We start from the raw sequence: 24,444 nt of genomic DNA, 5'->3' as shown, positions 1-24,444 counted from the left end.
CAGTAAAACACGGCCCAATTTGTTTAAATAATCAGGGAGTATGTAGGCTAAGTCAAAAGAAAAAAAAAGAGAGAAATACACAAGAACACATGTATCAACTTCAAGTGTCACATGAATCCTTAGTTTCAATGGTTAACAAATTTAGTATACTTGCTTTTAATCTAGGTGTAGGGGGCTCTGGACAGAGGTAGTACCTTTGCAGCCTGGCAGCTGCACCCTTTGGGACGGACAGGTGCACTGGTCCTCACCCATCTCCTAAATCTCACGAGCTGGCTCCAAGCGCCACATCCCGGTACACCATTTCAGCTAGTGGGCTAAAACACATGAGGGAGTGATGTAAACACTGCATCACTGGGCATATGAACCTCCAGGATGAGGTCACTGGCCAAGGTGGAAAGGCTCTTCGGAACTCAACGGCTAAGTGACCAGGACCAGAGCATGCCATTTATGTGGAGAGCGGCTGTGGCCGACCAGCTTTGGTTTGAAATAATAGGGGGGCAGGCCTCTTCAGCCCGGTACAGCAACCTGCTTAGGAGAGGGAACTCTGACATAAAACCTACAACTCAAAGACCTTGCTGTCACCGTCCCAGCTTGTTAGGCCATGGCAGATGAACTTTAGGTGTAAAGGGTGGGGCTAGTACTGCACACACTGCACTCCACTTAAAAGCTCCATTGCGCAGGCTGGAAGGGAATGTCCACATCTCCTTCATCCAACAAGTCCTGTAGCAATGGGAAAGGGGTGAAAATGTCAGGTGGAAGATGTCACTGGAAGCCGTAGTCCCAATCCTGCAGGCAGGTGGCTCAGGGGTAATGGGCCACCTGGCGTCAATCTGGAGATGACTACATCACTCGGCAGCACCCTTGAGTGCCCAAGCAGCCTTGTTTAAGGGCAGCACTGCTTGCCCCACATGGGGAGGGGCCTAGAAAAGGTGGCCTAACCAAAGCTCCTTTCCCGTCAAACCCAGTTGGCTTGCCGCAGTCAATGGGCATCTTCACATGTGGTCAGACAACATCACAGGAGAAAAGGTATCCTGCCACCTCTAACAGCAGGAAACGACCCAAAGTAGCATGCTGGAACATCTGAACCATGCTAGATGCAGTCAGAAGCAACCGCTCTGTGCGACGTTCTGCTCTTGTTGCACATGAACTGAAACATCTCAATATCGACATCGCTGCAGTCAGCAAAGTCCGCTTTGCCGAAGAAGACAGCCTGAAGGAGCACGGTGCTGGATACACCTTGTACTGGTCGGGTAAAGCACATGCAGAGAGACACCTTTCAGGTGTTGGTTTTATAATCAGAGACTCCATTGCTTCCAAGCTCACTGATCTTCCCCGGGGTCATTCGGACCGCATCATCTCCCTGCGCCTTCCTCTCCAGAACAGCCGTTACATCACACTGGTCAATGTGTATGCCCCAACCCTCCAAGCCAACCTAGCAGACAAGGACAAGCTCTCTGCTGATCTGCGTGGCTTTCTGTGGCAGATACTAGCAGATGACAAGATCATCCTTGGTGACTTCAATGCCAGAGTGGGCCGAGACTCAGAGTCCTGGAAAGGAATTCTTGGCAAACATGGAGTTGGGAACTGCAATGACAACAGCCACTTACTGTTAGGGTTCTGCGCAGAGCAGCAACTTGTCATCACCAATACCATCCTCCAGCAGAAGAACAGCCTGAAAACAACCTGGATGCATCCTCGGTCCAAACACTGGCACCTTATAGATTACATCTTGGTGCGGCAGCGAGACACAAAGGATGTCTTGCACACCCGAGTGATGCCCAGTGCTGAATGCCATACAGACCACAGCCTTGTCCGCTGCAAATCGAACCTTCAGTTCAAGCCCAAGAAGAAAAGAGGTGCACCTCAGAAGAAACTAAAGGTCAGCAGCCTCCAGTTGGCCAAAGTGAAAGCCAACTTCCAAGCATGTTTACAAGTCAAGCTTGAACAGGAAAGCGCTAATCTGGGGATGGAACCAAAAGACCAGTGGGAACACCTGAAATCTTCCATCCTTCAAGTGTCAAAAGATGTCCTTGGATACACCACCAAGAAACACAAAGACTGGTTTGATGAAAATGAGCCGCAAGTTCAAGAACTTCTGGTGAAGAAGAGGTCAGCACATCAGGCCCATCTTGCTCAGCCATCTTGCCCTGTGAAGAAAGTGGCCTTCTGCCTCACATGCAGCAACCTCCAGCGCAGGCTTCAAGAGATCCAGAACAAGTGGTGGATAACCCTTGCAAAGAAGGCTCAGCAATGCATGGACATGGGGGACTACAAGGGTTTCTACAAAGCTCTAAAGGTGGTCTATGGCCTCACTTACCAAGTCCAGAGTCCACTGCACAGTGCAGACAGAATGGTACTATTCACTGACAATACTTCCATCCTGAACCGCTGGTCTGAGCACTACAAGACCCTCTTCAACGCCAACCGTACAGTCCAGATTATGGCATTGGATTGCATCCCCCAACAACAGATCAAGAAAGAGCTGGATGCACCCCCAACTTTCGAAGAGACGATGAAAGCCATAGAACAACTGAAGTCAGGAAAGGCAGCAGGAATAGATGGTATCCCACCAGAGATTTGGATACAAGGCAGGCCAGCACTCCATTCGAGACTCCACAGCTGCTTCACCTGCTGCTGGGAAAGAGGAGAACTCCCCCAAGATCTTTGAGATGCAGTCATCATAACATTGTACAAGAACAAGGGAGAAAAATCAGACTGCTCCAACTACAGGGGAATAACTTTACTATCCATTGTTGGTAAGATTCTTGCAAGAACTTTCCTCAACAGACTGGTCTCCACTGTCGCAGAAGAACACCTCCCAGAGAGCCGGTGTGGATTCAGAGCCAACAAAGGAATGATCGACATGGTATTTGTCTTCAGGCAGCTCCAGGAGAAGTGTCGTGAGCAGAATAAGGGCCTGTACATGACCTTCGTCGATCTGACCAAAGCATTCAATACTTTCAGCAGAAACAGACTCTGGCAGATCTTGGAAAAGCTAGGCTGCCCTTCAAAGTTCATGAAAATGATCACCCAACTTCATGAGGACCAGTCTGGACAAATCAGACTGAATGGAGAACTGTTGGAGCCCTTCCCTATCATCAACGGCGTCAAGCAGGGCCGTGTTCTTGTGCCAACACTCTTTACCATCTTCTTCAGCATGATGCTGCAGCAGGCCACTCAAGATCTCAACAAAGACAATGGCATCTATATCCGCTATCGCATGGATGTCAGCCAATTCAACCTGAGGTGGCTGCTGGCCCACACCAAGACAATGGAGCAGCTGATCTGCGAACTGCTGTTTGCAGACAATGCTGCTCTTGTTGCCCACACCAAGCCAGCCATGCAACGTATTGTGACCTGCTTCGCAGAGGCTGCCCAACAATTTGGCTTGAAAGTCAGCCTCAAGAAGTTCTCCATCAGTCTGCACCCAACAAATTGTACCAACCACCACATATCAGCATCAACCAAACCGAGCTGAAAGCTGTCAAACAATTCACTTATCTTGGGTGCACCATCACAACAGTTGCCAAAATTGACAAATAAATTGACAACAGGTTGGCAAAAGCAAACAGTGTCTTCGGCAGGCTCTACAAGAGAGTCTGGTCCAACAAAGACCTGAAAAAAGAGACAAAGATACGAGTGTACAGAGCAGCTGTACTGACGACACTCCTGTATGGCTCTGAAACGTGGGTGATCTATCGATGGCATCTACGACTCCTCGAGCACTTCTGTCAGCACTGTCTCCGCTCCATCCTTAACATCCACTAGAGCAATTTTGTTACTAATGTGGAGGTCCTCCAACAGGCAGAGATCTCCAGTTTCGAAGCCATGCTCCTCAAAACTTGGCTGCATTAGGCTGGGCACGTGTCCAGGATCGAAGACCACCACCTGCCTAAGATATCACTTTATGCTGAACTATCCACTGGGAGATGCAACAGAGGAGCCCCACAGAAGAGGTACAAGGACCTCCTCAAGGCCTCTCTGACCATGTGCCACATTGACACTCACACCTAGTCCTCTCTTGCTGCTGACAGGGTGGAATGGTGCAGTATCATCCAAGGGGCAGTCACAGCCTTCGAATGCACACGTACAACCAGCCTGGAAGAGAAGAGAAGCAGAAGGAAAAACAAGGTGCCCTCTGCTCCAAACACTGATCAGTCATTCAACTGCAGCCGCTGCAGCCCAGCCTGCCTGTCCCAGATAGGTCTCATCAGCCATCAGCGTGCCTGCAGCCATTGTGGATAGACCCAACCCTGAATCTTCGTTCGCTAAGCCAAGCCAAGAAGAATCTAGGAGACAATTAAGAATGTTTAGTACCCGGGGCGTGGCCACGGGGGGGCTGGGGTGGGCACTGCCCCCCCAGGGACAAGTCCTGCCCCCCTGAGAAATGCCCTGTCCATCCAAAGAAAACTGGCCAGAAAAAAGGCCACGATTTATGATCTCTGTTTGTGTCTTGTATTGGTAGAATAAATGCTGGTGTTGATTTAAAAACAGCATATATCTGCAAAGTTTATAGCTTTAATTATTTTTTGTTATCGTGTTTCCCCCCTCCGTAACCTTAAGGGGCAGAACAATCGTCAAAACTGCTTTCCAGTTGGTTCGTTTGAATAGGGGGCGTGTCAGTCCTCCTCCATTCAACTAGCAAGCACAACGCTGTGCGGGAGTTTACTTTGCACCCATACAGTTCCTATTTCGTTCTTCTCTGTCATCTTTTCACAAAGTAGTGGTAGTAGTTTTTGTTGAGTTGAGCTTGTTCGTTTCATTTACTTGTTGATTTGTGTAGATAAGTCAGCTAGTTACAGCAGTCTGCCTGTGCTAGCCTGCTATTATTAAGACTAGGAGACCGTGCTAGCTAGTTGAATTGCCAGCCTAGGCAGGCAGCCAGCCACTAAGCATAACCCACACAGACGTTATTAAAACATTTTATTAACTAGTACATAACACCAAAAGACATGCATAGGTGGCTCATTAAAAAGCAGACCTCGTCCGCCCCTGTCGCTGCGCAAGCTTCTGACTCCGCTGTTGAGCCCAGCACCGCTGCTGCCAACGCGGAGCAAAGCCCTTCACAGGATCTGAATAGGTCTGCGCCATCCTGCAGTTCTGTGGCCGCTTCAGGAACTCAAAACCCTTGCATTTCACAAAGTACGCAGTTCTCCCAAACCTCTGATGTGCACGTCCCTTCCGACTTAAATATGGATAGCCCGTCCCAGCCTATTTTAACTAATTACCCCAAGCGCCCATTTGGACAAACCCTTCGGTGCTTTAGTGCAAGCTGGTATCATTCTCGACCGTGGCTCGAGTATTCCGTTATCCGCGATGCCAGCTTTTGCTTTGCCTGCCGCAAATTTAACATTTCACATTCAGACCGCGAGGATATATTTACCAAACGTGGCTTCACAAATTGGAAAAAAGCCCTTGAAAAAGACGCCGGCTTCCAAAAACATGCGTCGAGTCTCCTGCACGTCAGATCAATGTCTGCGTGGCAGGAACACCAGCGTCGGGCAGAGACGGGTGAAAGCATAGCTCACCTGCTGGGTCAAACGCAGATAGAAAAAAACAGGTACTATGTGAAGAGCATTGGGGAGGCCGTTCAGTTCCTGGCTGTCAATGAACTGGCTCTGCGTGGTCACAATCACGAGGGTGGGGAGGAGGGACTTTTCCTGAAGTTTTTTGAATATACAGTCAAAAAAGATGAGAAATTGGCAGAAATTGTAAAACATATCCCAGACAATGCAAAATACACGTCAAACGTAATACAAAATGAAATAATTGAAACCCTCACCAAAATGGTGCTAAACAATATCCAAGCCAGATCTGAGAAAGCAGACTCTCCTGGACTTTGCATTAAAAGTGATGGTACCAGAGATCGCTGTAACATAGAGAATTTGTCTGTAGTAATTAGATTTGTCCAAAACTCTGTCCCCAAGGAACACCTAATTGGATTAATTGAACTACATCAGCTTGATGCTGAGTACATTTCCGACCACATTCTTTCACATTTGACTGACCTGGGTTACAGACCAGACAATTTAGTGTGTCAGTGCTATGATGGTGCGTCTGTCATGTCTGGGGGAAGGGGTGGTGTCCAAGCTTTGTTGCAAAACAAAGTGGGGAAGTACATTCCATACGTGCACTGCTACAACCACCAGCTCCATTTGGCAGTGGTTCACGCAATGGAAGCAGAACCCCTGGCAAAGAAGTTCTTTGACTGGTCAAATTCTTTAAACACATTTTGTCACAGACATTATGTTGCACACACATACAACACACCTACACTGAAACGACTACTGGAAATACGGTGGACCAGTCATTATGAGGTCACGAAGTCCATTGTCACCAATGAGGACACAATCAGAGGGCTTCTCTCAGATGTAGCAGAGGATGACGCTGCTCCTTTTGACATCAGCACAGAGGCATTGGGTCTTTCGACCCAATTAAAACGACAGTGTTTCTTTAACACAGGAAAGTTCCTCCTTCAGGTCCTTGGTGCACTGAAACCAGCTAATGCCATTCTGCAGGCCCAAGCAGTGGATATGTGCACTGCTGGGGAGGTGGTGACAGCTTCACTGGCTACTCTGAAGGAGATGAGGAGTGACTCATTCTGGCAGGAGCATTTCTCTCAGGGTGGAAGTAGGCCTACCAATTCGCCCCCACCTAAAAGAAAACGCAAAGTTAATTCACAGCTTGGTGATAGCGTTGTCTTGTCAACACTTGGGCATTCTGATGACCAAATAGCTCCTAATCAAACTTTTAAAAGGGCCATGTTAAACATTCTTGACAGAGCTATTGTAGAGATGGAGACAAGATTCTCTCAGAGAAATGTTGAACTGATGAGGTCCACATCATTTCTCCTGCCAAAATCAAAGTCCTTTCTTGAGCCCTCTCTCCTGAAACCACTTCAGGTGCTTGCAGGCACAGAGCTTAACAGCATAAGCTTGCAAAATGAAATTTCTGTGGCAAAAGCAATGTTGCTCAATAAATTGTCAACTGATGCTAACCTCTCTGAAGCATGCAAATGCATTCAGCAGTACAAAGAGGCCTTCCCCATATTGCATTCAATATATGTCACAGCACTTGCCATTGGCGTGTCTTCAGCTGCATGCGAAAGCTCTTTCTCCACCTTGAACCGCATCCTCACTCCACTACGCAGAACAATGCTGCATTCAAGGAAGAAAAATTTAGTCATTCTGGCACATGAGAAGGAAATCACAGAAAATCTAGACATGAATGAATTTGTTTCAGAATTTGCTAAGTGTAACCGCAGACTTGTACTGTAGATAATGGTCCAGGTCAAAGGTCAGCTATTCATGAAGACCAGTAGATGGTGCATCCCAACATTTTCAATGTCAACATTTAAATTTCCATTCAGCATAACCAGGCTTTTCAAAAAAAGTTAGTTTAGTTTTTTTCTTTACAAAAAACAAACAACAAAACAAAAAAAACTTCATAAAAAAATTCCACACTGTTAACAAAATTGACGGTCATGATTTATGCTAGTGTGACCATATTTTGATTACCGAATTGAATTATTATTATTATTATTATTATTATTATTATTATTATTATTATTATTGGACTATTAGGCCTAGTAATTGTAGTAGTGGTTTTCCACCGATTTTTCAGGTATTGTTTTCTGCCCCCCCAGATGAGCTAACTGCCCACCCACACATGCCATTCTGGTCACACCTCTGTTTAGTACTGAATCATAGGCAAGAATTAAATTATTACCAGCACGAACCACATCACACAATGAAAAGAGCCCGAATAAAAATTCACAAAATCAGTCATTTGTACGTTTCATAGATATATTATTCTCAACCAGATCAGTCCAACACCCACAATCACAGTTCAGTTCCCACATATTATTCTAATCACAGAATACCCACACTGCAGTTCAGTGCTATTCAAACCCAGCATTCCAGTTTACCAGTTTCCAACCTCTTCCAGTGATTTTATCAGAAATAAACAAAAAAGGAAACCTTAAAACAAAATATCCAAAAGTTTAGTCAAGTCAGTCAGTTTTGTTTCGCTACTCACAACTCTGACGATCTCCCAATCACGAATTCGTTGCAACAACAGCTCCGGTCCTAGTTACCCCCATGCTCTTCCACTTCTGTCAGTTTTGTCATCGGCTGATGATTGTGTTTAATAAAGAGGATACGTGATCCGGAACAATGTTTCGAAGAAGCTACAGAAGGGGATCCGCCTTACAACAGTGAAATTAGCGGCTAATAACACTTCCGGGTTTTTCAGCTTCAGACAAACGATGAGAAATAGGTAAACCTTCTTTCCTCCTCATTTCAACGACAAGGAGTTTGTTGGTTCCTTTCTCCTGTTGATAACCATAGAAGAGTCCTTTTGATTTAACATACGGTACGACTACAGATATTTTTGCTAGAAAGAAAATGTGTAAGCACACAGCAACGGGAAGGCTATGCCAGCTATGGGAAGAAGAATCAACCACGAGATTGTATTGAGGTATTTCACCTGATGTCACAGGGTCACGTGACGCCCCGGTGTCCACCATTTTGGACGGCAAGCTAGCTAATGTCAACAACAGTAGTTAGTATGTTACTGTAGCAATGTTTACGTTCAGTCATTTGGATGACTGTTAAAACCTTTCAGTCTCAAGTTTTTCCTTTACTGGATTTACTAGTTTACTGAGCCAGCGAGCCCCGGAGCGCTAGCTAGCCGGCCAGCCAGCCAGCCCCGGAGCGCTAGCTAGCCGGCCAGCCAGCCCTGGAGCGCTAGCTAGCCGGCCAGCGAGCCCCGGAGCGCTAGCTAGCCGGCCAGCGAGCCCCGGAGCGCTAGCTAGCCGGCCAGCGAGCCCCGGAGCGCTAGCTAGCCGGCCAGCCAGCCCCGGAGCGCTAGCTAGCCGGCCAGCCAGCCCCGGAGCGCTAGCTAGCCGGCCAGCCAGCCCCGGAGCGCTAGCTAGCCGGCCAGCCAGCCCCGGAGCGCGCTCAGTAAACTAGTAAATACAGTAAAGGAAAAACTTATAACGGGCCATGTCTCAACAGACTAAGAAGTTATTTCAATGACATTTAATAACATTTTGTTTATCCTGAGGACCGAAAGTAAATGAAAATGTGAACAAATCTTAGCTGTCAGTGAACAATCCTGGTGGAAGCAGGTAAATGTCATTCTCTAAGCCTGCTAACCTCAATTTTTGCAAATACCTCTCCCTCTGCTCGCCCTGTAAATGCCCTACGTCGCTGGATAGTGAAGGTGTTTTCTGCATCTCGCTCCTTTTTCTTTTATGTTTTTCGTTTGTCGCCTTCCTCGCATTCAAACTGATTCGAGCCGTGCCGTCCAAAATGGCAGCATCACATGACTTGGTCACGTGAGTGAAATACCTCAATATGACTACTTGCTGGTAGGTCTGAATATCAGCAGCCTTGAGCTCTGCAAGGACAAGGATATTTGAACTTTGGACTTGAGTAAAGTAGTATGTGAGTGAAATTTTTTGTGACATAAAATTTAAGAGGAAATTTTAATTCCAGACTTGAACAGAGTGTACACGACTATGTGACAGGAATTTTTAATTCTGTAACTTTTCTGTGCATGTCAAAAGAAAGTTCAACTTAGACGTGCACCCAGAGAGAACATCTGTTAAACAAACACATACACAGTCCCCTCCAAAAGTTTTGGAACAGCAAAGCCAATTCTTTTGTTTATGCTATACATGGAAGACATTTGGGACTTTTGGTGGCAGACGGGACTTTTGGTGGCAGACAACCTGATTTTTAGGTGAGTAAAAGTACTGGAATAGATATCCATAAATATTTTGCAGATAGACTTAACAGTTTAGATTTAAAACTAAATGAAAGTAAATAACTATATTTGGTTGCATAACCCTGTGGAAAGTGGAAACCCTATCACTAATATTGTTTTTCTTTGTTTATTTTATGTATAATGCTAAATCACCTTGACAGAGTAGGCAGCCAGAGACAGAGCAACAGTACCACCAAATGAGAGGCCCAACAGAGCCAATCTGTCCCTTAGAACCATGGGATGCTTCTGCAGGATCTGATATGCTACCTACAAAAGAAAACAAACACCAACCTGAGCTCAAGTATGAAATGAAATGCAAAAACCAAAGTGTTCACAGATGCAGAAAAATGTCCATGGGAGCTATGTGCAAAAATGGTAGTTAGCTGTTGAGAATGTGGATTCTCTCTTCAGGAAAGCTTTCATCCAAAATGCCTGTTTATTCCAAATGTACTCCAAAAACAAAAATCCATATGTAAATAGTACAATAGTATGTATGTGAACCAAGTAACTACAGTAAGGTACATCCTCTGTTTGTGGCACACTGGAACACACATGCACACAGGAAACAGTACAAACCCCACTTCCAGAAAAGTTGGGATATTTTACAAAATGCAATAAAAACAGAAATCTGTGATTTGTTAATTCACATGAAACTTTATTTAATAGACAAAAGTATAAAGAAAGGATTTTCAGTAGTTTTACTGACCAACTTATCTGTTTTGTAAATATAAATGAAGTTAGAATTTGATGTCTGCAACACACACAAAAAAAAAGAGAAAAAAGTTGGGACTGAGGCATTATTACATCTCCTGGGACGGAGTCCACGAGGAGGCGAGGTATTGTTTTCGGTGGGGTTTCTTTGTTTGTTGGTTTCTTTGTTCTTTTTTTAATGATATTATGGGAAAACAGCTGAACCAATCTCCATGAAACTTTCAGGATAGATGGGCATCGGTCTAAAATAGAGCCCCTAACATTTTGAGGGTCATCCAGTCAAGGTCACCAAAAAGGTCAAAATTGTTTTTGTTGTGGCTACTGCCTCATATAGAGGCAGCTAGCCACTATATCATCGTGCTGCAAGAATGTAAGAGTATAACAGTCGTGCACTGCGCATGCGCATACACGTGTTCCAATTAAAATGGCTGGTGAGTGTATACAATTTGGTTCACCATTCGAAATAAATGGACTAAAGAAATCGCTTTCAGACATGTTTATGCTTATTACAGAGAGAAAGTGCATTCCACTGAGCTCTAATGCTGGGCCATTTCTGGGAAATAAGAGTTTGGGTCACGGCGACAGCGTGTGTATGTCAGCCTCGGTTTGGAGGTTTCAGTTTCGAAAACTGTAAGAGGTAAGAGTAGAATAATATAAAGTACAGACACTTGGTATATTTTCTCATCTCATCTCATTATCTGTAGCCGCTTTATCCTGTTCTACAGGGTCACAGGCAAGCTGGAGCCTATCCCAGCTGACTATGGGCGAAAGGCGGGGTACACCCTGGACAAGTTGCCAGGTCATCACAGGGCTGACACATAGACACAGACAACCATTCACACTCACACCTATGGTCAATTTAGAGTCACCAGTTAACCTAATCTGCATGTCTTTGGACTGTGGGGGAAACCGGAGCACCCAGAGGAAACCCACGTGGACATGGGGAGAACATGCAAACTCCACACAGAAAGGCCCTCGCCGGCCACGGGGCTCGAACCCGGACCTTCTTGCTGTGAGGTGACAGCGCTAACCACTACACCACCGTGCCGCCCTTGGTATATTTTATTTCTGTAATTTTTAAATTGTTCATTTTTGGATTACGCTTCATGTTTTTTGGCTACTGCCTTATAGAGTAAATATATATATGCTCTATTTACTGTATGGACATGGTATCAGAAAACAGGCCCGGCGCCAGGAACAGTTTACTAAGGGGGCAATTAGAAATCGCAAGGGGGCAAATATTTTTCATATAGTGTGTAGTAGTTATGGCGGTCTGACAACGTGTTTCAAACAATTAACTGCGCCAACCACAAAACCACGGCCCCGAAGGTTGCTTTAGTACGGGAAAATCATGTGACATATTACCAGGGCAGTTGTGCTTTATCAACTCCCGTGCCCACCTGTTACCCCTCCCCTCCAATTTTCTCACAGACACGCGTTACAACCGGAAAGATGCCAAACATAAAACCACACACACAAACCTACAGGCAAGTCCTTTAAATTTAAAATACATACAAATAGCTCTGCGGCATGAAAACAAAACGCCAATGCAAGTCTAAGGTACTTGGCTCGGCGGCCAAAATCATAATTAAAAAAAATCAACAGACCCCGCGGCTGCACCAGTAATAGCCTTCCTGACTCGCACCGAGTCAATGCTAACCACTTAATCCGCGATCCCAGTTTAGGCGTGTAGGGGACTAAACACTCTGAAGTGATGATTTTCACCCCCGCTGCATGGGGGGTGACGTCAACGACACATATTCTTACGCTATTTGCGCACAAAGCGGACCATATATGAACACATACACCAACATAAACGGAGATAAACTTAGCCTACAAAGAAAGAAAATGGATTCACAATATTGTGATTGAATTCGTTTAATTCGGTGGGGGAAAGACTACTCCCATAAACTGACTGCATATTACAGGATATTGCAGAGACAGTGCACTTGTCAGTGCACATGTAAAACCCCCGCGCGGATGACCCCTCCCCTTGTCCTTATCACAGGTCTGTGTGCGCGGCTGTGTCAGCATTTCACACATACACCCACAATAACTAGTAGTCCCCAGTAGTTAGGATTGATACATATGTCTAAAACAGGGTTAATATTAAATTCAGGCTATTTGAAATAATCCTACCTTACAGTTGAATTCTACGATTGCAACGTAAGAATCATAACAACCAATCAGATTTATTCTACCGTGCCAGTTTTACTAGTGATTTATGTGAAATTTATTTTTGTGCAGTGCGCAACCACTTAATATTTCGTATTTGAAAATGCAAATTATTAATACGTCTATAATACATTATATTTTCATAAGAAAACAATTAAGTGATCTGAGTCTCCGTTGAGGGGGCGGGGCTGTAGCCACGAGGGGGCCACGCCCCCTATCCGCCCCCCCATGGCGCCGGGCCTGTCAGAAAACAATTTTATTTATAAGCAATAGCCACATGTATGTCACGCTCCGCCCCGGACATCCGCTCCTGAGCTTGCGGATCTCCCACGTCAGCGCTGATCCAGATCCGGGACGGGAATTCCATCCTGCCTGCTTCCCCGTTCAGCGAGCGCTCACCTGCATCCCAGAGGGGGCGCAAGGTGCGGACGGAAAAGAACGGGGAGAGGTTCTCGCTTCAACAGTGATTGAACGGAACTTCTTCCAATTTAAATCTTCGAGATTTCGGCTGAATGGATTTTTGGGGGGCTGGAGGTGTGATCCGGGATTTGCAGGAAGTGAGTGAGATGGAGGAGGCAGGTGAAGGTGGTGATCTTGCGTCAAGCGACTACAATGAGAGAAATATATACTCAGGAGAATGGCAGAGGGTCAATCGAGGAAGAAAAGGAAAGAACTAGAACCCGATGAAGAGAAGAGAGAGGAAGGTAAAAGAAATGAAATTAAAGTTATCCTTGGATTCCAATCCCCGTGTACTTTAAATCCTTTAAAAGTTAGTGAGGCAGTATACAAGTTAGTAGGTGAAGTACAAACAGTCAAAACTTTAAGAGATGGCAATTTGATGATTGTGTGTAGAGATAGAGACCAGCAGCAGGGGTTAATGAACCCTGCGCCATATTGGAAGACCAACAAACTCGTGATTAGGGGGAAATAACGGCAGCGCGCGGTATGTGAACCCACGAGGCACTTGATTCATCAAAAACCTACAATGGTAAACTTTTGTGCTGTGTTAGGGTGTTCTAACAAAGCTGATGGGAAAGGTGAAAAGAAGTCTTTCTTCAGAATACCAGCTGTGATTGAGACACAAGGGGCGCAAACCAAGGAGCTTTCTGCCAGGAGACAGAGAGAGTATTTAGCTGCTTTATGCAGAGCGGATCTGAATACTTCAAGTCGACAGCAGTACAGAATATGTTCAGACCATTTTGTTACTGGTAAGTCACTAGGCTAGAGTGTCGTAGAACATTTTTTAAAATGTTTACTGAATAAAAACATCCTTAATTTTATCACATTTATGTTATATATTTCATTTCTTTCTTTTGTTTTACTTTTCCTCCCTCCATCCCTCTTTTGATTTTAAATATAGTTTTTCCCCATGTCCAAATAATTCAAAGATATATAAATAAAAACAGATAAGTAGTAAATTAAAAATAAATTATGAAATAAAAAAAATCCGTAACAGCATGAATACAGATTGCAATAGTGGTCAAGTGCTATAATTTTTTTTTTAACATGATAGTGGAGAATTTCATTTAATCTGCACTGATTATTATAGGAATGTTTACAATGTCTGGGTAGCAAACAGATGGCAGAATTGGTGTCCGGTCCTCCTTATGTTTCCATTCTCCCTTGCCCCGAGTCTTATCATATGGGTCAAACCCATCTATCACAGCCAATTTCTCCACATACCGTGCCCTTTCTGCAGCTGGTAATGTACTCACATAACCAGAATTATCAGCCATTGTGTCACTTCACTCATCGTGTCACTTCACAACAGCTGTAATATCACTTCACTCTCGCTCGTAGTTTTTGTATTGTGAGGTATGTATGTATGTATGTATGTATGTATGTACTTGGTCTTCCAATATGGCGCCCTAACAAAATCACGCGGTACGGTGACGTCACGCGGCAGCCCTCCATAGGGGAAAGCGATAAAGCCGCAAGTGTGGGAGGAAAAGGGGAAGTGTATGGGTGTGATATCTGGAGTATCTACTGAGTTGACAGAGGAACAGATCCGAGTTAAATTGAAAGGGGTTAAAGTAACCAAGGTGAAACGTTTGCCTATTACAAGAGATGGAGTTACAAGTCCTAGTTTGTCAGTTATGATAGCTCTGGATGAAGAGTGATTACCGGAAAGAGTTAAGATTGGGTATGTCAGTTATGCAGTCCGAGCATACATTCCTCCACCAACAAGGTGCTTTAAATGCCAAAGGTTCGGGCATATTGCTGCAGCCTGTAGGGCTAAAGCCAGGTGTGCCAAGTGTGGGGGGGGAACATGAATATGGCAAGTGTGCTGTAGGAACTAAAATAAAGTGTTGTAACTGTGGAGGGGAGCACAGCGCTGCTTATAAAGGATGTGAGGCCCATAAAAGAGCAGTACGGATTCAAAACATAAGGGTGAAGGAGAAATTTACCTATGCTGATGCAATCAAAAAGATAGATAGCAAAGTATGATCTGATGCTAAAGCAGTGTCTGTGTCTCAACCTCCTACTCAAAGAGTTGCACAATCTTTGAATTATAAAGTTTCTGAAGACACTTTGATTGTGGAGAAGAAAAAAAGTTTGTTGCCTTCATAGTGGAAGTTATCAGTTGCTCAGCTCAGACAGATAGCAGAACAGAGAGAATAAAGATTATCACAAGAGCAGCAGAAAAGTACCTGGATATAGGGGAATTATCCGTTGAGTCTGTAAATGCAGTATTAGCGAACAGAGTGTCTGAAAGTCAGCAGTCATGTGGTGGTGTTTTATAATGGTACTGTCCATATTACAGTGGAATGCCAGGAGTTTAATTGCAAATGGGCAAGAATTTAAACATTGTATTGAAGAATAGCAGGTTAAACCTAATATCATTTGTATTCAAGAAACATGGTTAAAGCCATCACTTGACTTTATAATCTATGGATATGTAGCAGTACGCAAAGATGGAAGCTTAGGAACAGGTGGGGGAGTAGCCACATTTATTCAACAGGGACTTAATTACAAAGCACAGAATATAAATGAAGAAATTGAAGTAATATCAGTGGAAGTATGGGTGGGTAGAACTAAGTTTAAAATAATTAACTTCTATAACCCTTGTCAAAAGATTAGAAGAGATTTTTTAGATAGTTTTTGTGTGGAGGGAAATTGTAGAAATATTTTATGTGGAGACTTCAATGCTTATAACACATTATGGGGAAGCAAAAGAACAGATGATAATGGGAGTACTGTTGAGGAGTTTATGGATGACCACAATCTAGTCTGTTTAAATGATGGAACAGGCACTAGGTTTGATCTAGTACATGGAACAGAATCAGCACTTGACCTTACCTTACTTTCAGAATGATTAGCAGGAGTCAGTCAGTGGGAAGTTCTTAATAATAACAACCCATTAGGAAGTGATCATTACCCAATTTGGACCAAGATACAAGAGCAGAATGTTAATTTGGAAGAAAACTGGTACCCAAGATGGAAAATGAGAGAGGCTAACTGGGGGCTATATAGCATGAAGGCAAGTGGCAAACTTATGGAGAATATGTCAAACTTAAGTGATGTTGAATTAGTAAATTCCATAATCACAAATATATTATATGAGTCAGCAGAGGAGGTTCTGGGTGAGTCTTCTGGGATGAGGGAAAAGAAAATGGTGCCATGGTGGTCAGATGAATGTAAAAAAGCGGTCAAAGCCAGAAATAAAGCATTTAGAATGGTGAAATCTAATCATTCCTTCAATAATTTAATACTATATAAAAAGGCACAGTCTCAAGTTAAAAGAGTAATAAGGGAAACTAAGAGGAATTACTGGAGGAGTTTCTGTAATAATATTGGATCAGAAGTCAAGGTCTCCGAGATATGGGGAATGATCAGAAAGATGGGAGGAATAAGAAGGGACTTCTCTTTACCAGTAATTAAAGATATTGATGGTGAAGCAGTAAATAATGATGAAAAAGCAGAGATGCTTGCTAGGGCCTTTGTTAAAGTGCATGGCTCTAAAAACTTAACAAATGAAGAGTTATTATGGAGAACAAAAATGATTGAAGATAATGGAAACGTATTAGGAAAGAAAGATATAAGTGAGGGCGCACTTGATGATAATTTTACATTATTTGAACTGAAAAGAGCATTAGTGGGTGTTAAAAATACGTCTCCAAGTAAAGCTAGAATTTGTTACAAAATGATTGAACAATTATCTGATGTGGCTAAAAGTGTGATTTTAAAGTTATATAATAAAATTTGGGAGCAAGGTAAGCTGCCCTCTAGCTGGAAACATTCAGTAGTGGTACCTATAGCTAAACCAGGTAAGGATAAAGCAGAGGTCAAAAGCTATAGGCCTATAGCACTAACATCTAATCTTTGTAAGTTAATGGAAAGGATGATAACTAAGAGGTTAGTATACGAGATTGAAAAAAGAAGTCTTTTCTCTCCACATCAAAGTGGGTTTAGAAATGGCCGTACTACTATGGATCCAATAATCTGCCTAGAAAATGAAATTAGGAAAGCTCAAGCAAATAAGGAGTCAGTCTTGGCAACATTCTTTGATACTGAAAAGCATATGATATGCTCTGGCAAGAGGGTCTTTTACTTAAATTGAATAAAATGGGAATAGAAGGCAAAATGTTCAATTGGATTAGAGATTTTTTAAGGAATAGAACCATAGAGGTAAGAGTTGGAGCGAGCAATTCAAAAATCTACACTATAGAAAATGGTACCCCACAGGGTAGCGTCTGCAGCCCAATTCTATTCAATATAATGATTAATGATGTTTTTAACAATATTGATTCCAGAATCAGTAGAGCACTTTATGCAGATGATGGAGCACTGTGGGTGAGAGGCCGAAATTCTGATAGTCTAAGGAACAGAATGCAAATAGCTATAAACGAGGTTGAAAGATGGTCACATGAGTGGGGGTTTCATTTATCTGTTGAAAAGACACAAGTTATATGTTTCTCAAAAAAAAGGGTTAACCCTACAGTGGACCTCAGGTTGTATGGGCAGCCACTCAAGCAAACGGATAATTTAAGATACCTTGGTGTATGGTTCGATGACAAACTTTCTTTTAAAAATCTTATTCAAAAGGTTATAGACAAATGTAAAAAGGGAATTAATATTCTGAAATGCTTAGCAGGGAATGACTGGGGGGCATCAAGCACATCCTTGAAAAGAATTTATAGTGCCCTAATCCGACCAGTGTTGGATTATGGATGTATAGCATATAGTTCAGCAGCCAAGACTTCCTTGTTAGAGCTAAACAAGATACAAGCCAAAGCCCTCCGTATATGCTGTGGTGCCTTCAGGACCTCTCCAGTCCCAGCACTTCAGGTGGAAGTAGGGGAGATGCCACTGGACCTCAGGCGACTGAAATTATCAGTATCGTATTGGCTAAACCTACAGGGTCATGAAGACAATCACCCACCCAAACAGGTACTAAGGGAATGCTGGGAGTATGGTCGACCCGTGCGCAGTTTTGGGTGGGATGGTAATCAGCAGGCAGATCAATTGGGGATCAGTGACTTTCCTCTTTGCAAAACAATTACAAGGTCAATCATTCCCCCTTGGTTATTTTATTTCCCTATTGTAAATTTGAAAACTAAGGAGATTGCAAACCAGAATGTACAGAAGTATTTAGAAGTAATGTATGATGACACGACACAGATATATACGGATGCTTCTAAAGACGAAACTGGTAAGACAGGAGCAGCAGTATTCATCCCCAGCTACAATATAAGTATTGGGAAAAGGACGTCAGATCACTTGTCAATTTTTTTCAGCAGAAATGATGGCTATTATACTGGCCCAGCAGTGGGTGGAGGAGGTGAAGCCTAGTAAAGCAGTTATTTGCTCAGATTCTATGTCTTCCTTAAATAGTATCCAGAGTGGAAAATCTACATGCCGACAAGATCTCTTAGATGAAATTAACCGTCTCGTATTTAAGATAAATCAACATAAAACTTTTATTCACATGGGTTCCAGCTCATAAGGGGGTTGAGGGTAATGAGAAAGTGGATAAAATGGCCAAAGAGGCCATCAAGGCAAATGAGGTTGAGTTAGAAGTCCCATTAAGCAAGGCAGAAATTAAAGTAATAATTAAAGACAACATCAACAAAATGTGGCAGGAGAGATGGAATACAGAGGAGAAAGGAAGGCATCTATATAATTTACAAAAGGAGATGGTGTTTAGAAGGGGTGGTGAACTGAAACGACAGGAGGAGGTTTGGTTGACGAGGCTGAGGATAGGACACACAAGTCTAAGGCCAAGTTTACATTAGACCGTATCTGTCTCGTTTTCTTCGCGGATGCACTGTCCATTTACATTAAAACGCCTGGAAACGCCGGGAAACGGGAATCCGCCAGGGTCCACGTATTCAATCCAGATCGTGTCTGGTCCGGTGCTGTGTAAACATTGAGAATACGCGGATACGCTGTGCTGAGCTCTAGCTGGCGTCGTCATTGGACAACGTCACTGTGACATCCACCTTCCTGATTCGCTGGCGTTGGTCATGTGACGCGACTGCTGAAAAACGGCGCGGACTTCCGCCTTGTATCACCTTTCATTAAAGAGTATAAAAGTATGAAAATACTGCAAATACTGATGCAAATACTGCCCATTGTGTAGTTATGATTGTCTTTAGGCTTGCCATCCTTCCACTTGCAAGTGGTGAGTGACTTGCGCACAGCAGCTCAGTCCCGAATCACTGCTCGTGCGCTTCACTCGCGCGCTCTGTGAGCTGCGCAGGGCCGGAGTGCGCACCCTCCAGAGGGCACTCGCTGTTCAGGGCGGAGTGATTTGGAGCGCAGCCGCTGAGGAGGAAGCGATGAGCCGCACTGACACATTTCAACTTACGTGCCGAATTAGTCATGTGATTAGCGTATCCATGTATTGGCGTTGCTGTGTGCACGCGAATCGTGTATTGGCGTTGCTGTGTGCACGCTAATCGTTTTTAAAAACGTTAATCTGATGATCCGCTGATACGGTCTAATGTAAATCCCACCTATATAGTGGGTTGTATACAATAGGGAAACATCATTCTGGGGCCTGTGCACACTGTGGAGAAGTAGAAAAGGTTGAGCATGTTCTTATACACTGTACACAGTATTCCAGTGAAAGAGAGAAGATGGGGAGAACATTAAGAAAATCTGTAACTATAGACAACTTATTAAGTCAGCCATTCACACAATCAGCGGTAATAGCTCTAACACAGTATTTAAAGGACACTCAACTAGCAAATAGAATTGTTTTTTTTTTATAATCAGTCTGCAATGACTTGTTTATTTTATTTGTTTATCCTCGTGAAGGGTTTCACGGGAAGATCCTCGTAATTGGTTTATGGGAAGATTTTTGTTTGGTTATCCTCGTAATTGGTTTACAGGAAGATTTGGTTTGGTTATCCTCGTAATTGGTTTACGGGAAGATTTTTGTTTGGTTATCCTCGTAATTGGTTTACGGGAACATTTTGTTCGGTTATCCTCGTAATTGGTTTACGGGAAGATTTTTGTTCGGTTATCCTCGTAATTGGTTTACGGGAAGATTTTTTGTTTGGTTATCCTTGTAATTGGTTTACGGGAAGATTTTTTGTTTGGTTATCCTCGTAATTGGTTTACGAGAAGATTTTTTTGTTTTGTTATCCTCGTAATTGGTTTATGGGAAGTTTTTGCTTGGTTACACATTCTAGACAATTTGGCCGGAGTTTCTCTAAGCTCCGGTGAGGTGGGACGAAGGCTGATAGGGCATGCCCACCCTCTGAGCACCAATACACGTCAGGAAGAGCAAGGATTGACTCAAGCATACATCTTTTAATAGTGTTAATATTCTACTCCATTCTATTTTACTATTTCAGCTAGAAGGCTAGAATTCTTCTATGACCTTGTGTCTCACTGTGTACTGTACTGTTGTGATGACACATTGCTCGAGACATAATATTGATATCTTTTTGAACACTATCAGGACATGACCTGCTCAAGGTCTGACGACAGGCTCAGTTTTGATTTATTCTCATGCAGACATTTGCAATGATTAATATCCCTTGAGATCACACCTCAGCCCGGTAGATGGCGGTAATACACATCGATTGTTAACCGCCAGTAAATCGACAGAAGAAGAAGACTGCCAGAATGTCTCGGTTGTCGTCTCTAGCCAGTTTTTGTGCCTCGAAAGTTGTTCATGGTTTTTTCTGTAGGGTTTTTCTGGTCCTTTCCTGCCTCGTTTTTCTTGTCAAGTTTTTTGTCTCCTTTTTTTTTACCTGGACTATTTTTGCTATTGTTTTCTCATCTAGTTTGTTTACCTTTTGTCATGCGCTGCCCCGGACATCCATTCCGGAGATTACGGATCTCTCATGCCAACACCGATCCGGATCCGGGACAGGAATTCCCTCTCACCAGTATTCACTTCCTGGTTTTCACTGCTGTGTATAAATAAGCTGTTCTCAGACTTTGCCAGAACGTCTCGTTTGCTTCTTAGGCCGTTTCTGTGCCCCTCTTGCTGTTCATGGTTATTCTCTCGAGTGACTTTTTTTTCTTGTTCATGGTTTTTGCACTAGCATTCTTCTGGTTCATGTGTTTTTTGTTGTTTTTTGCACTAAGGGTTATTTCTGATTCATGGTTTTCTTGCACTAAGGGTCTTTTCTTGTTCATGGTTTTTTTGCACAGTCTTTGCCTGTCTCATGTTTTTGTCAAGTTGTTTGTCTCATTTTGTCCGGACTATTTTTGCCATTTGTTTTTTGTCCTGTTTGTTTGCCTTTTTGCTATGCCCTTTCTTCCCTGAATTAAATCATATTATTTATTGGATTACTGTCTGTGTTCTGCTTGTGGATCCTAACTTCACCATGCCTCCACCCACCCTAACACCTTTTTTGCCACACCTTTTTGGATTAAACCCACTTCACTTATTGGATTATTGTCTGTGTGCATGTTCTGCTTTTGGGTTCAACTTCACCACACCTCCACCACCCCTAACAATGTACCCATAGGGTACCTTTTTTTTTTACGTGATATCTTACTTCATATTCATCATAAGTGCTACCGGGCGAGGTTTGTTTTGCCTGGCAACACTTGTTACCATTGTATTATGTCACCTTCCTGTGCACTTGCACCACTCAGGCTTAAATGTATCCTTAGAAGAATATAAGGAGCTTTGGCTGAATTACCTTAAAGTAAGTTATATTCTTGGCTATTATTCCTCCTCGAGTTATATACTCCAGAGCAAAAGCAAGAAAGCCATGTGACGCTAGCAGGGCAGCTCGATACTCCACCAGATCTCCATCTCCTCCCCACAAGTCCAACACACCTGGAAATGGGCTAGGACCTGGATGAACAGAAAGAGTACTTTAGTTATAAGCACATAATAGATGTAGTAGTAATAGTGAAAGTAATAATTTAAAGTTATTATCCTCTACTGTGTATACTTTTTAATTTTGCCTAGGCTATTTATAAAGATCATACTGGGTAGGGGTGGCATGATAGCTCCAGTGTGTCTGGTTCAATCCTGAGCTCAGGATACTGTGTGTGAAGTTTTGCATCTTCACCTTGCATTTGCGTGGGTTTCCTCTGGGTTCTCAGGTTTTACATTGAGACTTACTCACTTGGTTAACGCTTCTATCCAAAGCAACGTACACCTGAGCCATGATACAACTGAGCAGGTAACTGTAGCATTTGGTGATGCTGAGATTTGAACTCACAACCTAACTTCTACACAGAAATGAGCAAGTGTGTGTGTACCTGGAGGGATGAACAAAATTCCTCGAACTCCTTTCTCACGTACATGAACCCTTTGCACACCTGGAGCCATGTACCATCTTTCTCTGATGCTGGTCACTAACGGTGTGAGCTGGTTAAAATCCTGAGAAATGTGTCCATTGTACACAGAAATGTGGACTATCATTGGCGAGAGGACATCTCGCTTTTGCAACCTAAACTAGAAATGCACTCGGAGAGCGCAGACCTCCGCCAAGAATCTTTTAAAAAAATCCGGGATCCAGAAGGTGATCCGGATCACCGCCAAAATTTAATGGATTGTTACTTGTACCCAGTCACACCTCTGGAAAAAATTTCAGAGCAATCCGTTCATAACTTTTTCCGTAATGTTGCTAACAAACAAACCAACGCTACCGAAAACATAACCTCCCTGGCAGAGGTAATAACACAGATTGAGAGCGAGTACACAAGGTTTATCTGTCACATGCATGAATGGGTTTAATCCAAAACTGAATAACTCAAAAACAAGCAGGACTATAAATAAGGGATAATGTACAGTGAGCCAGACATTATTGCGAAATAAACCCAACTTTGCATGATCCCAACGCAAAATGGAAGAGTCTTGAATCACCCTGAAGGAGTTTATTTCTTAATAATGAGCAGCTCACTGTACATTATCCTGCTTATTACACAGCTACTTACTAAAGAAATCAATAATTTGACACAATATTGCTTTAAAAATTTTATTGCTTCTGCTCATGACGTACAAAGCAATGGTCTGTCATTCATAGCAGTGGTCTGTTATACAGGAGTAACAGACTGTAGAACACTGTAACTGACCATGCAGAATTAAGTATTCAAATAAGCTGTCTAATAAATTATGTTAACTTGAATCAAATGACAAATTTAACAAAAGTAAGAATAAAAGTAAACTGGACATTTGAAAACAAACAGATAATACAAAACAGGACCAGCTAAAAGGAAAACCAAAGAATTATTTAGTCAAGTAAAGGTGTACTTGAATTTGGAGATCATTAATTCACTAGGTCCACAAAGTTTGGGAACTCATTCTCTATAGCACCAAACTGAGTTACATGTCTATAAAGTTCTCCAGAGCTAATGTCTTTATACCCTGTAATTTAATCAGGTCAAAACAATGGGTAAAAATGATGAATAAAATAAACTTAACACAGATTGCATTTACACAAAAATGCACGGGGCAGCACGGTGGTGTAGTGGTTAGCGCTGTCGCCTCACAGCAAGAAGGTCCTGGGTTCGATCCCTGTGGCCGGCGAGGGCCTTTCTGTGTGGAGTTTGCATGTTCTCCTCGTGTCCGTGTGGGTTTCCTCCAGGTGCTCCGGTTTCCCCCACAGTCCAAAGACATGCAGGTTAGGTTAACTGGTGACTCTAAATTGACCGTAGGTGTGAATGTGAGTGTGAATGGTGGTCTGTGTCTGTGTCAGCCCTGTGATGACCTGGCGACTTGTCTAGGGTGTACCCCGCCTTTCGCCCGTAGTCAGCTGGGATAGGCTCCAGCTTGCCTGTGACCCTGTAGAACAGGATAAAGCGGCTAGAGATAATGAGATGAGATGAGACAAAAATGCACGACTTTAGGAAAACCAATTTCATTCAACTCAAAAATGCAAAATATAAATGGGAAACATGCTTCCATTACATTATGTTCACTATCATTTCCAGGGATGCTAATAATAGTGGCACATGTGTTTTTGTTGAAAATAATTTCTTGATGAGGGATTTGTTTTTCTCTGAATAAATTTATTTTAATTAAAAGGTTGGAGTTTTATAATTTTTCAGTGTGAGATGAAGCTATTTGCGTCGTAGAGAAGATGGTGACAGACGAAACGTGAGACAAGAATCAGACTCATAGAACAAGCGAGGGTCGGGCGATTGGCAAACAACGTTATAGGGAAGAGACAAAAGAGTAAACGAAAAACAGGAAAAGCAGAGTCAGAAGAACGAGGGTCAGTTAGAGAATGACAAGGCTCAGTATGTACTGTGGAAGACAGAATGATACTTTGCAATGAGCTGAAGAGAGTGAGAGGTTTATATAGGCAGGGGAGCTAATTGGAGTAATGATTGGCAGCTGAGTCAGTAGTCAGGAGACTGGGC

General features: G+C 43.1%; 1 protein-coding gene across 1 annotated transcript in view; it reads right to left on the bottom strand.

Moving 5' to 3' along the window:
• LOC132869964 (acyl-coenzyme A thioesterase 5-like) overlaps positions 1-24,444 on the bottom strand; it is a 59,972-nt gene that overhangs the window by 5,823 nt on the left and 29,705 nt on the right. The window contains exons 4-6 of the mRNA XM_060903529.1: positions 22,339-22,529; positions 21,768-21,925; positions 9,925-10,038 (exon numbers count right to left, since the gene is read on the bottom strand). Coding sequence (XP_060759512.1) covers positions 9,925-10,038; positions 21,768-21,925; positions 22,339-22,529 — 463 coding nt within the window. The remainder of the gene's footprint in view (positions 1-9,924; positions 10,039-21,767; positions 21,926-22,338; positions 22,530-24,444) is intronic.

The sequence above is a fragment of the Neoarius graeffei genome, chromosome 21 (assembly GCF_027579695.1).
Source record: "Neoarius graeffei isolate fNeoGra1 chromosome 21, fNeoGra1.pri, whole genome shotgun sequence".
Lineage (NCBI taxonomy): Eukaryota > Metazoa > Chordata > Actinopteri > Siluriformes > Ariidae > Neoarius > Neoarius graeffei.
This window is presented reverse-complemented; position numbering and strand designations above follow the sequence as displayed.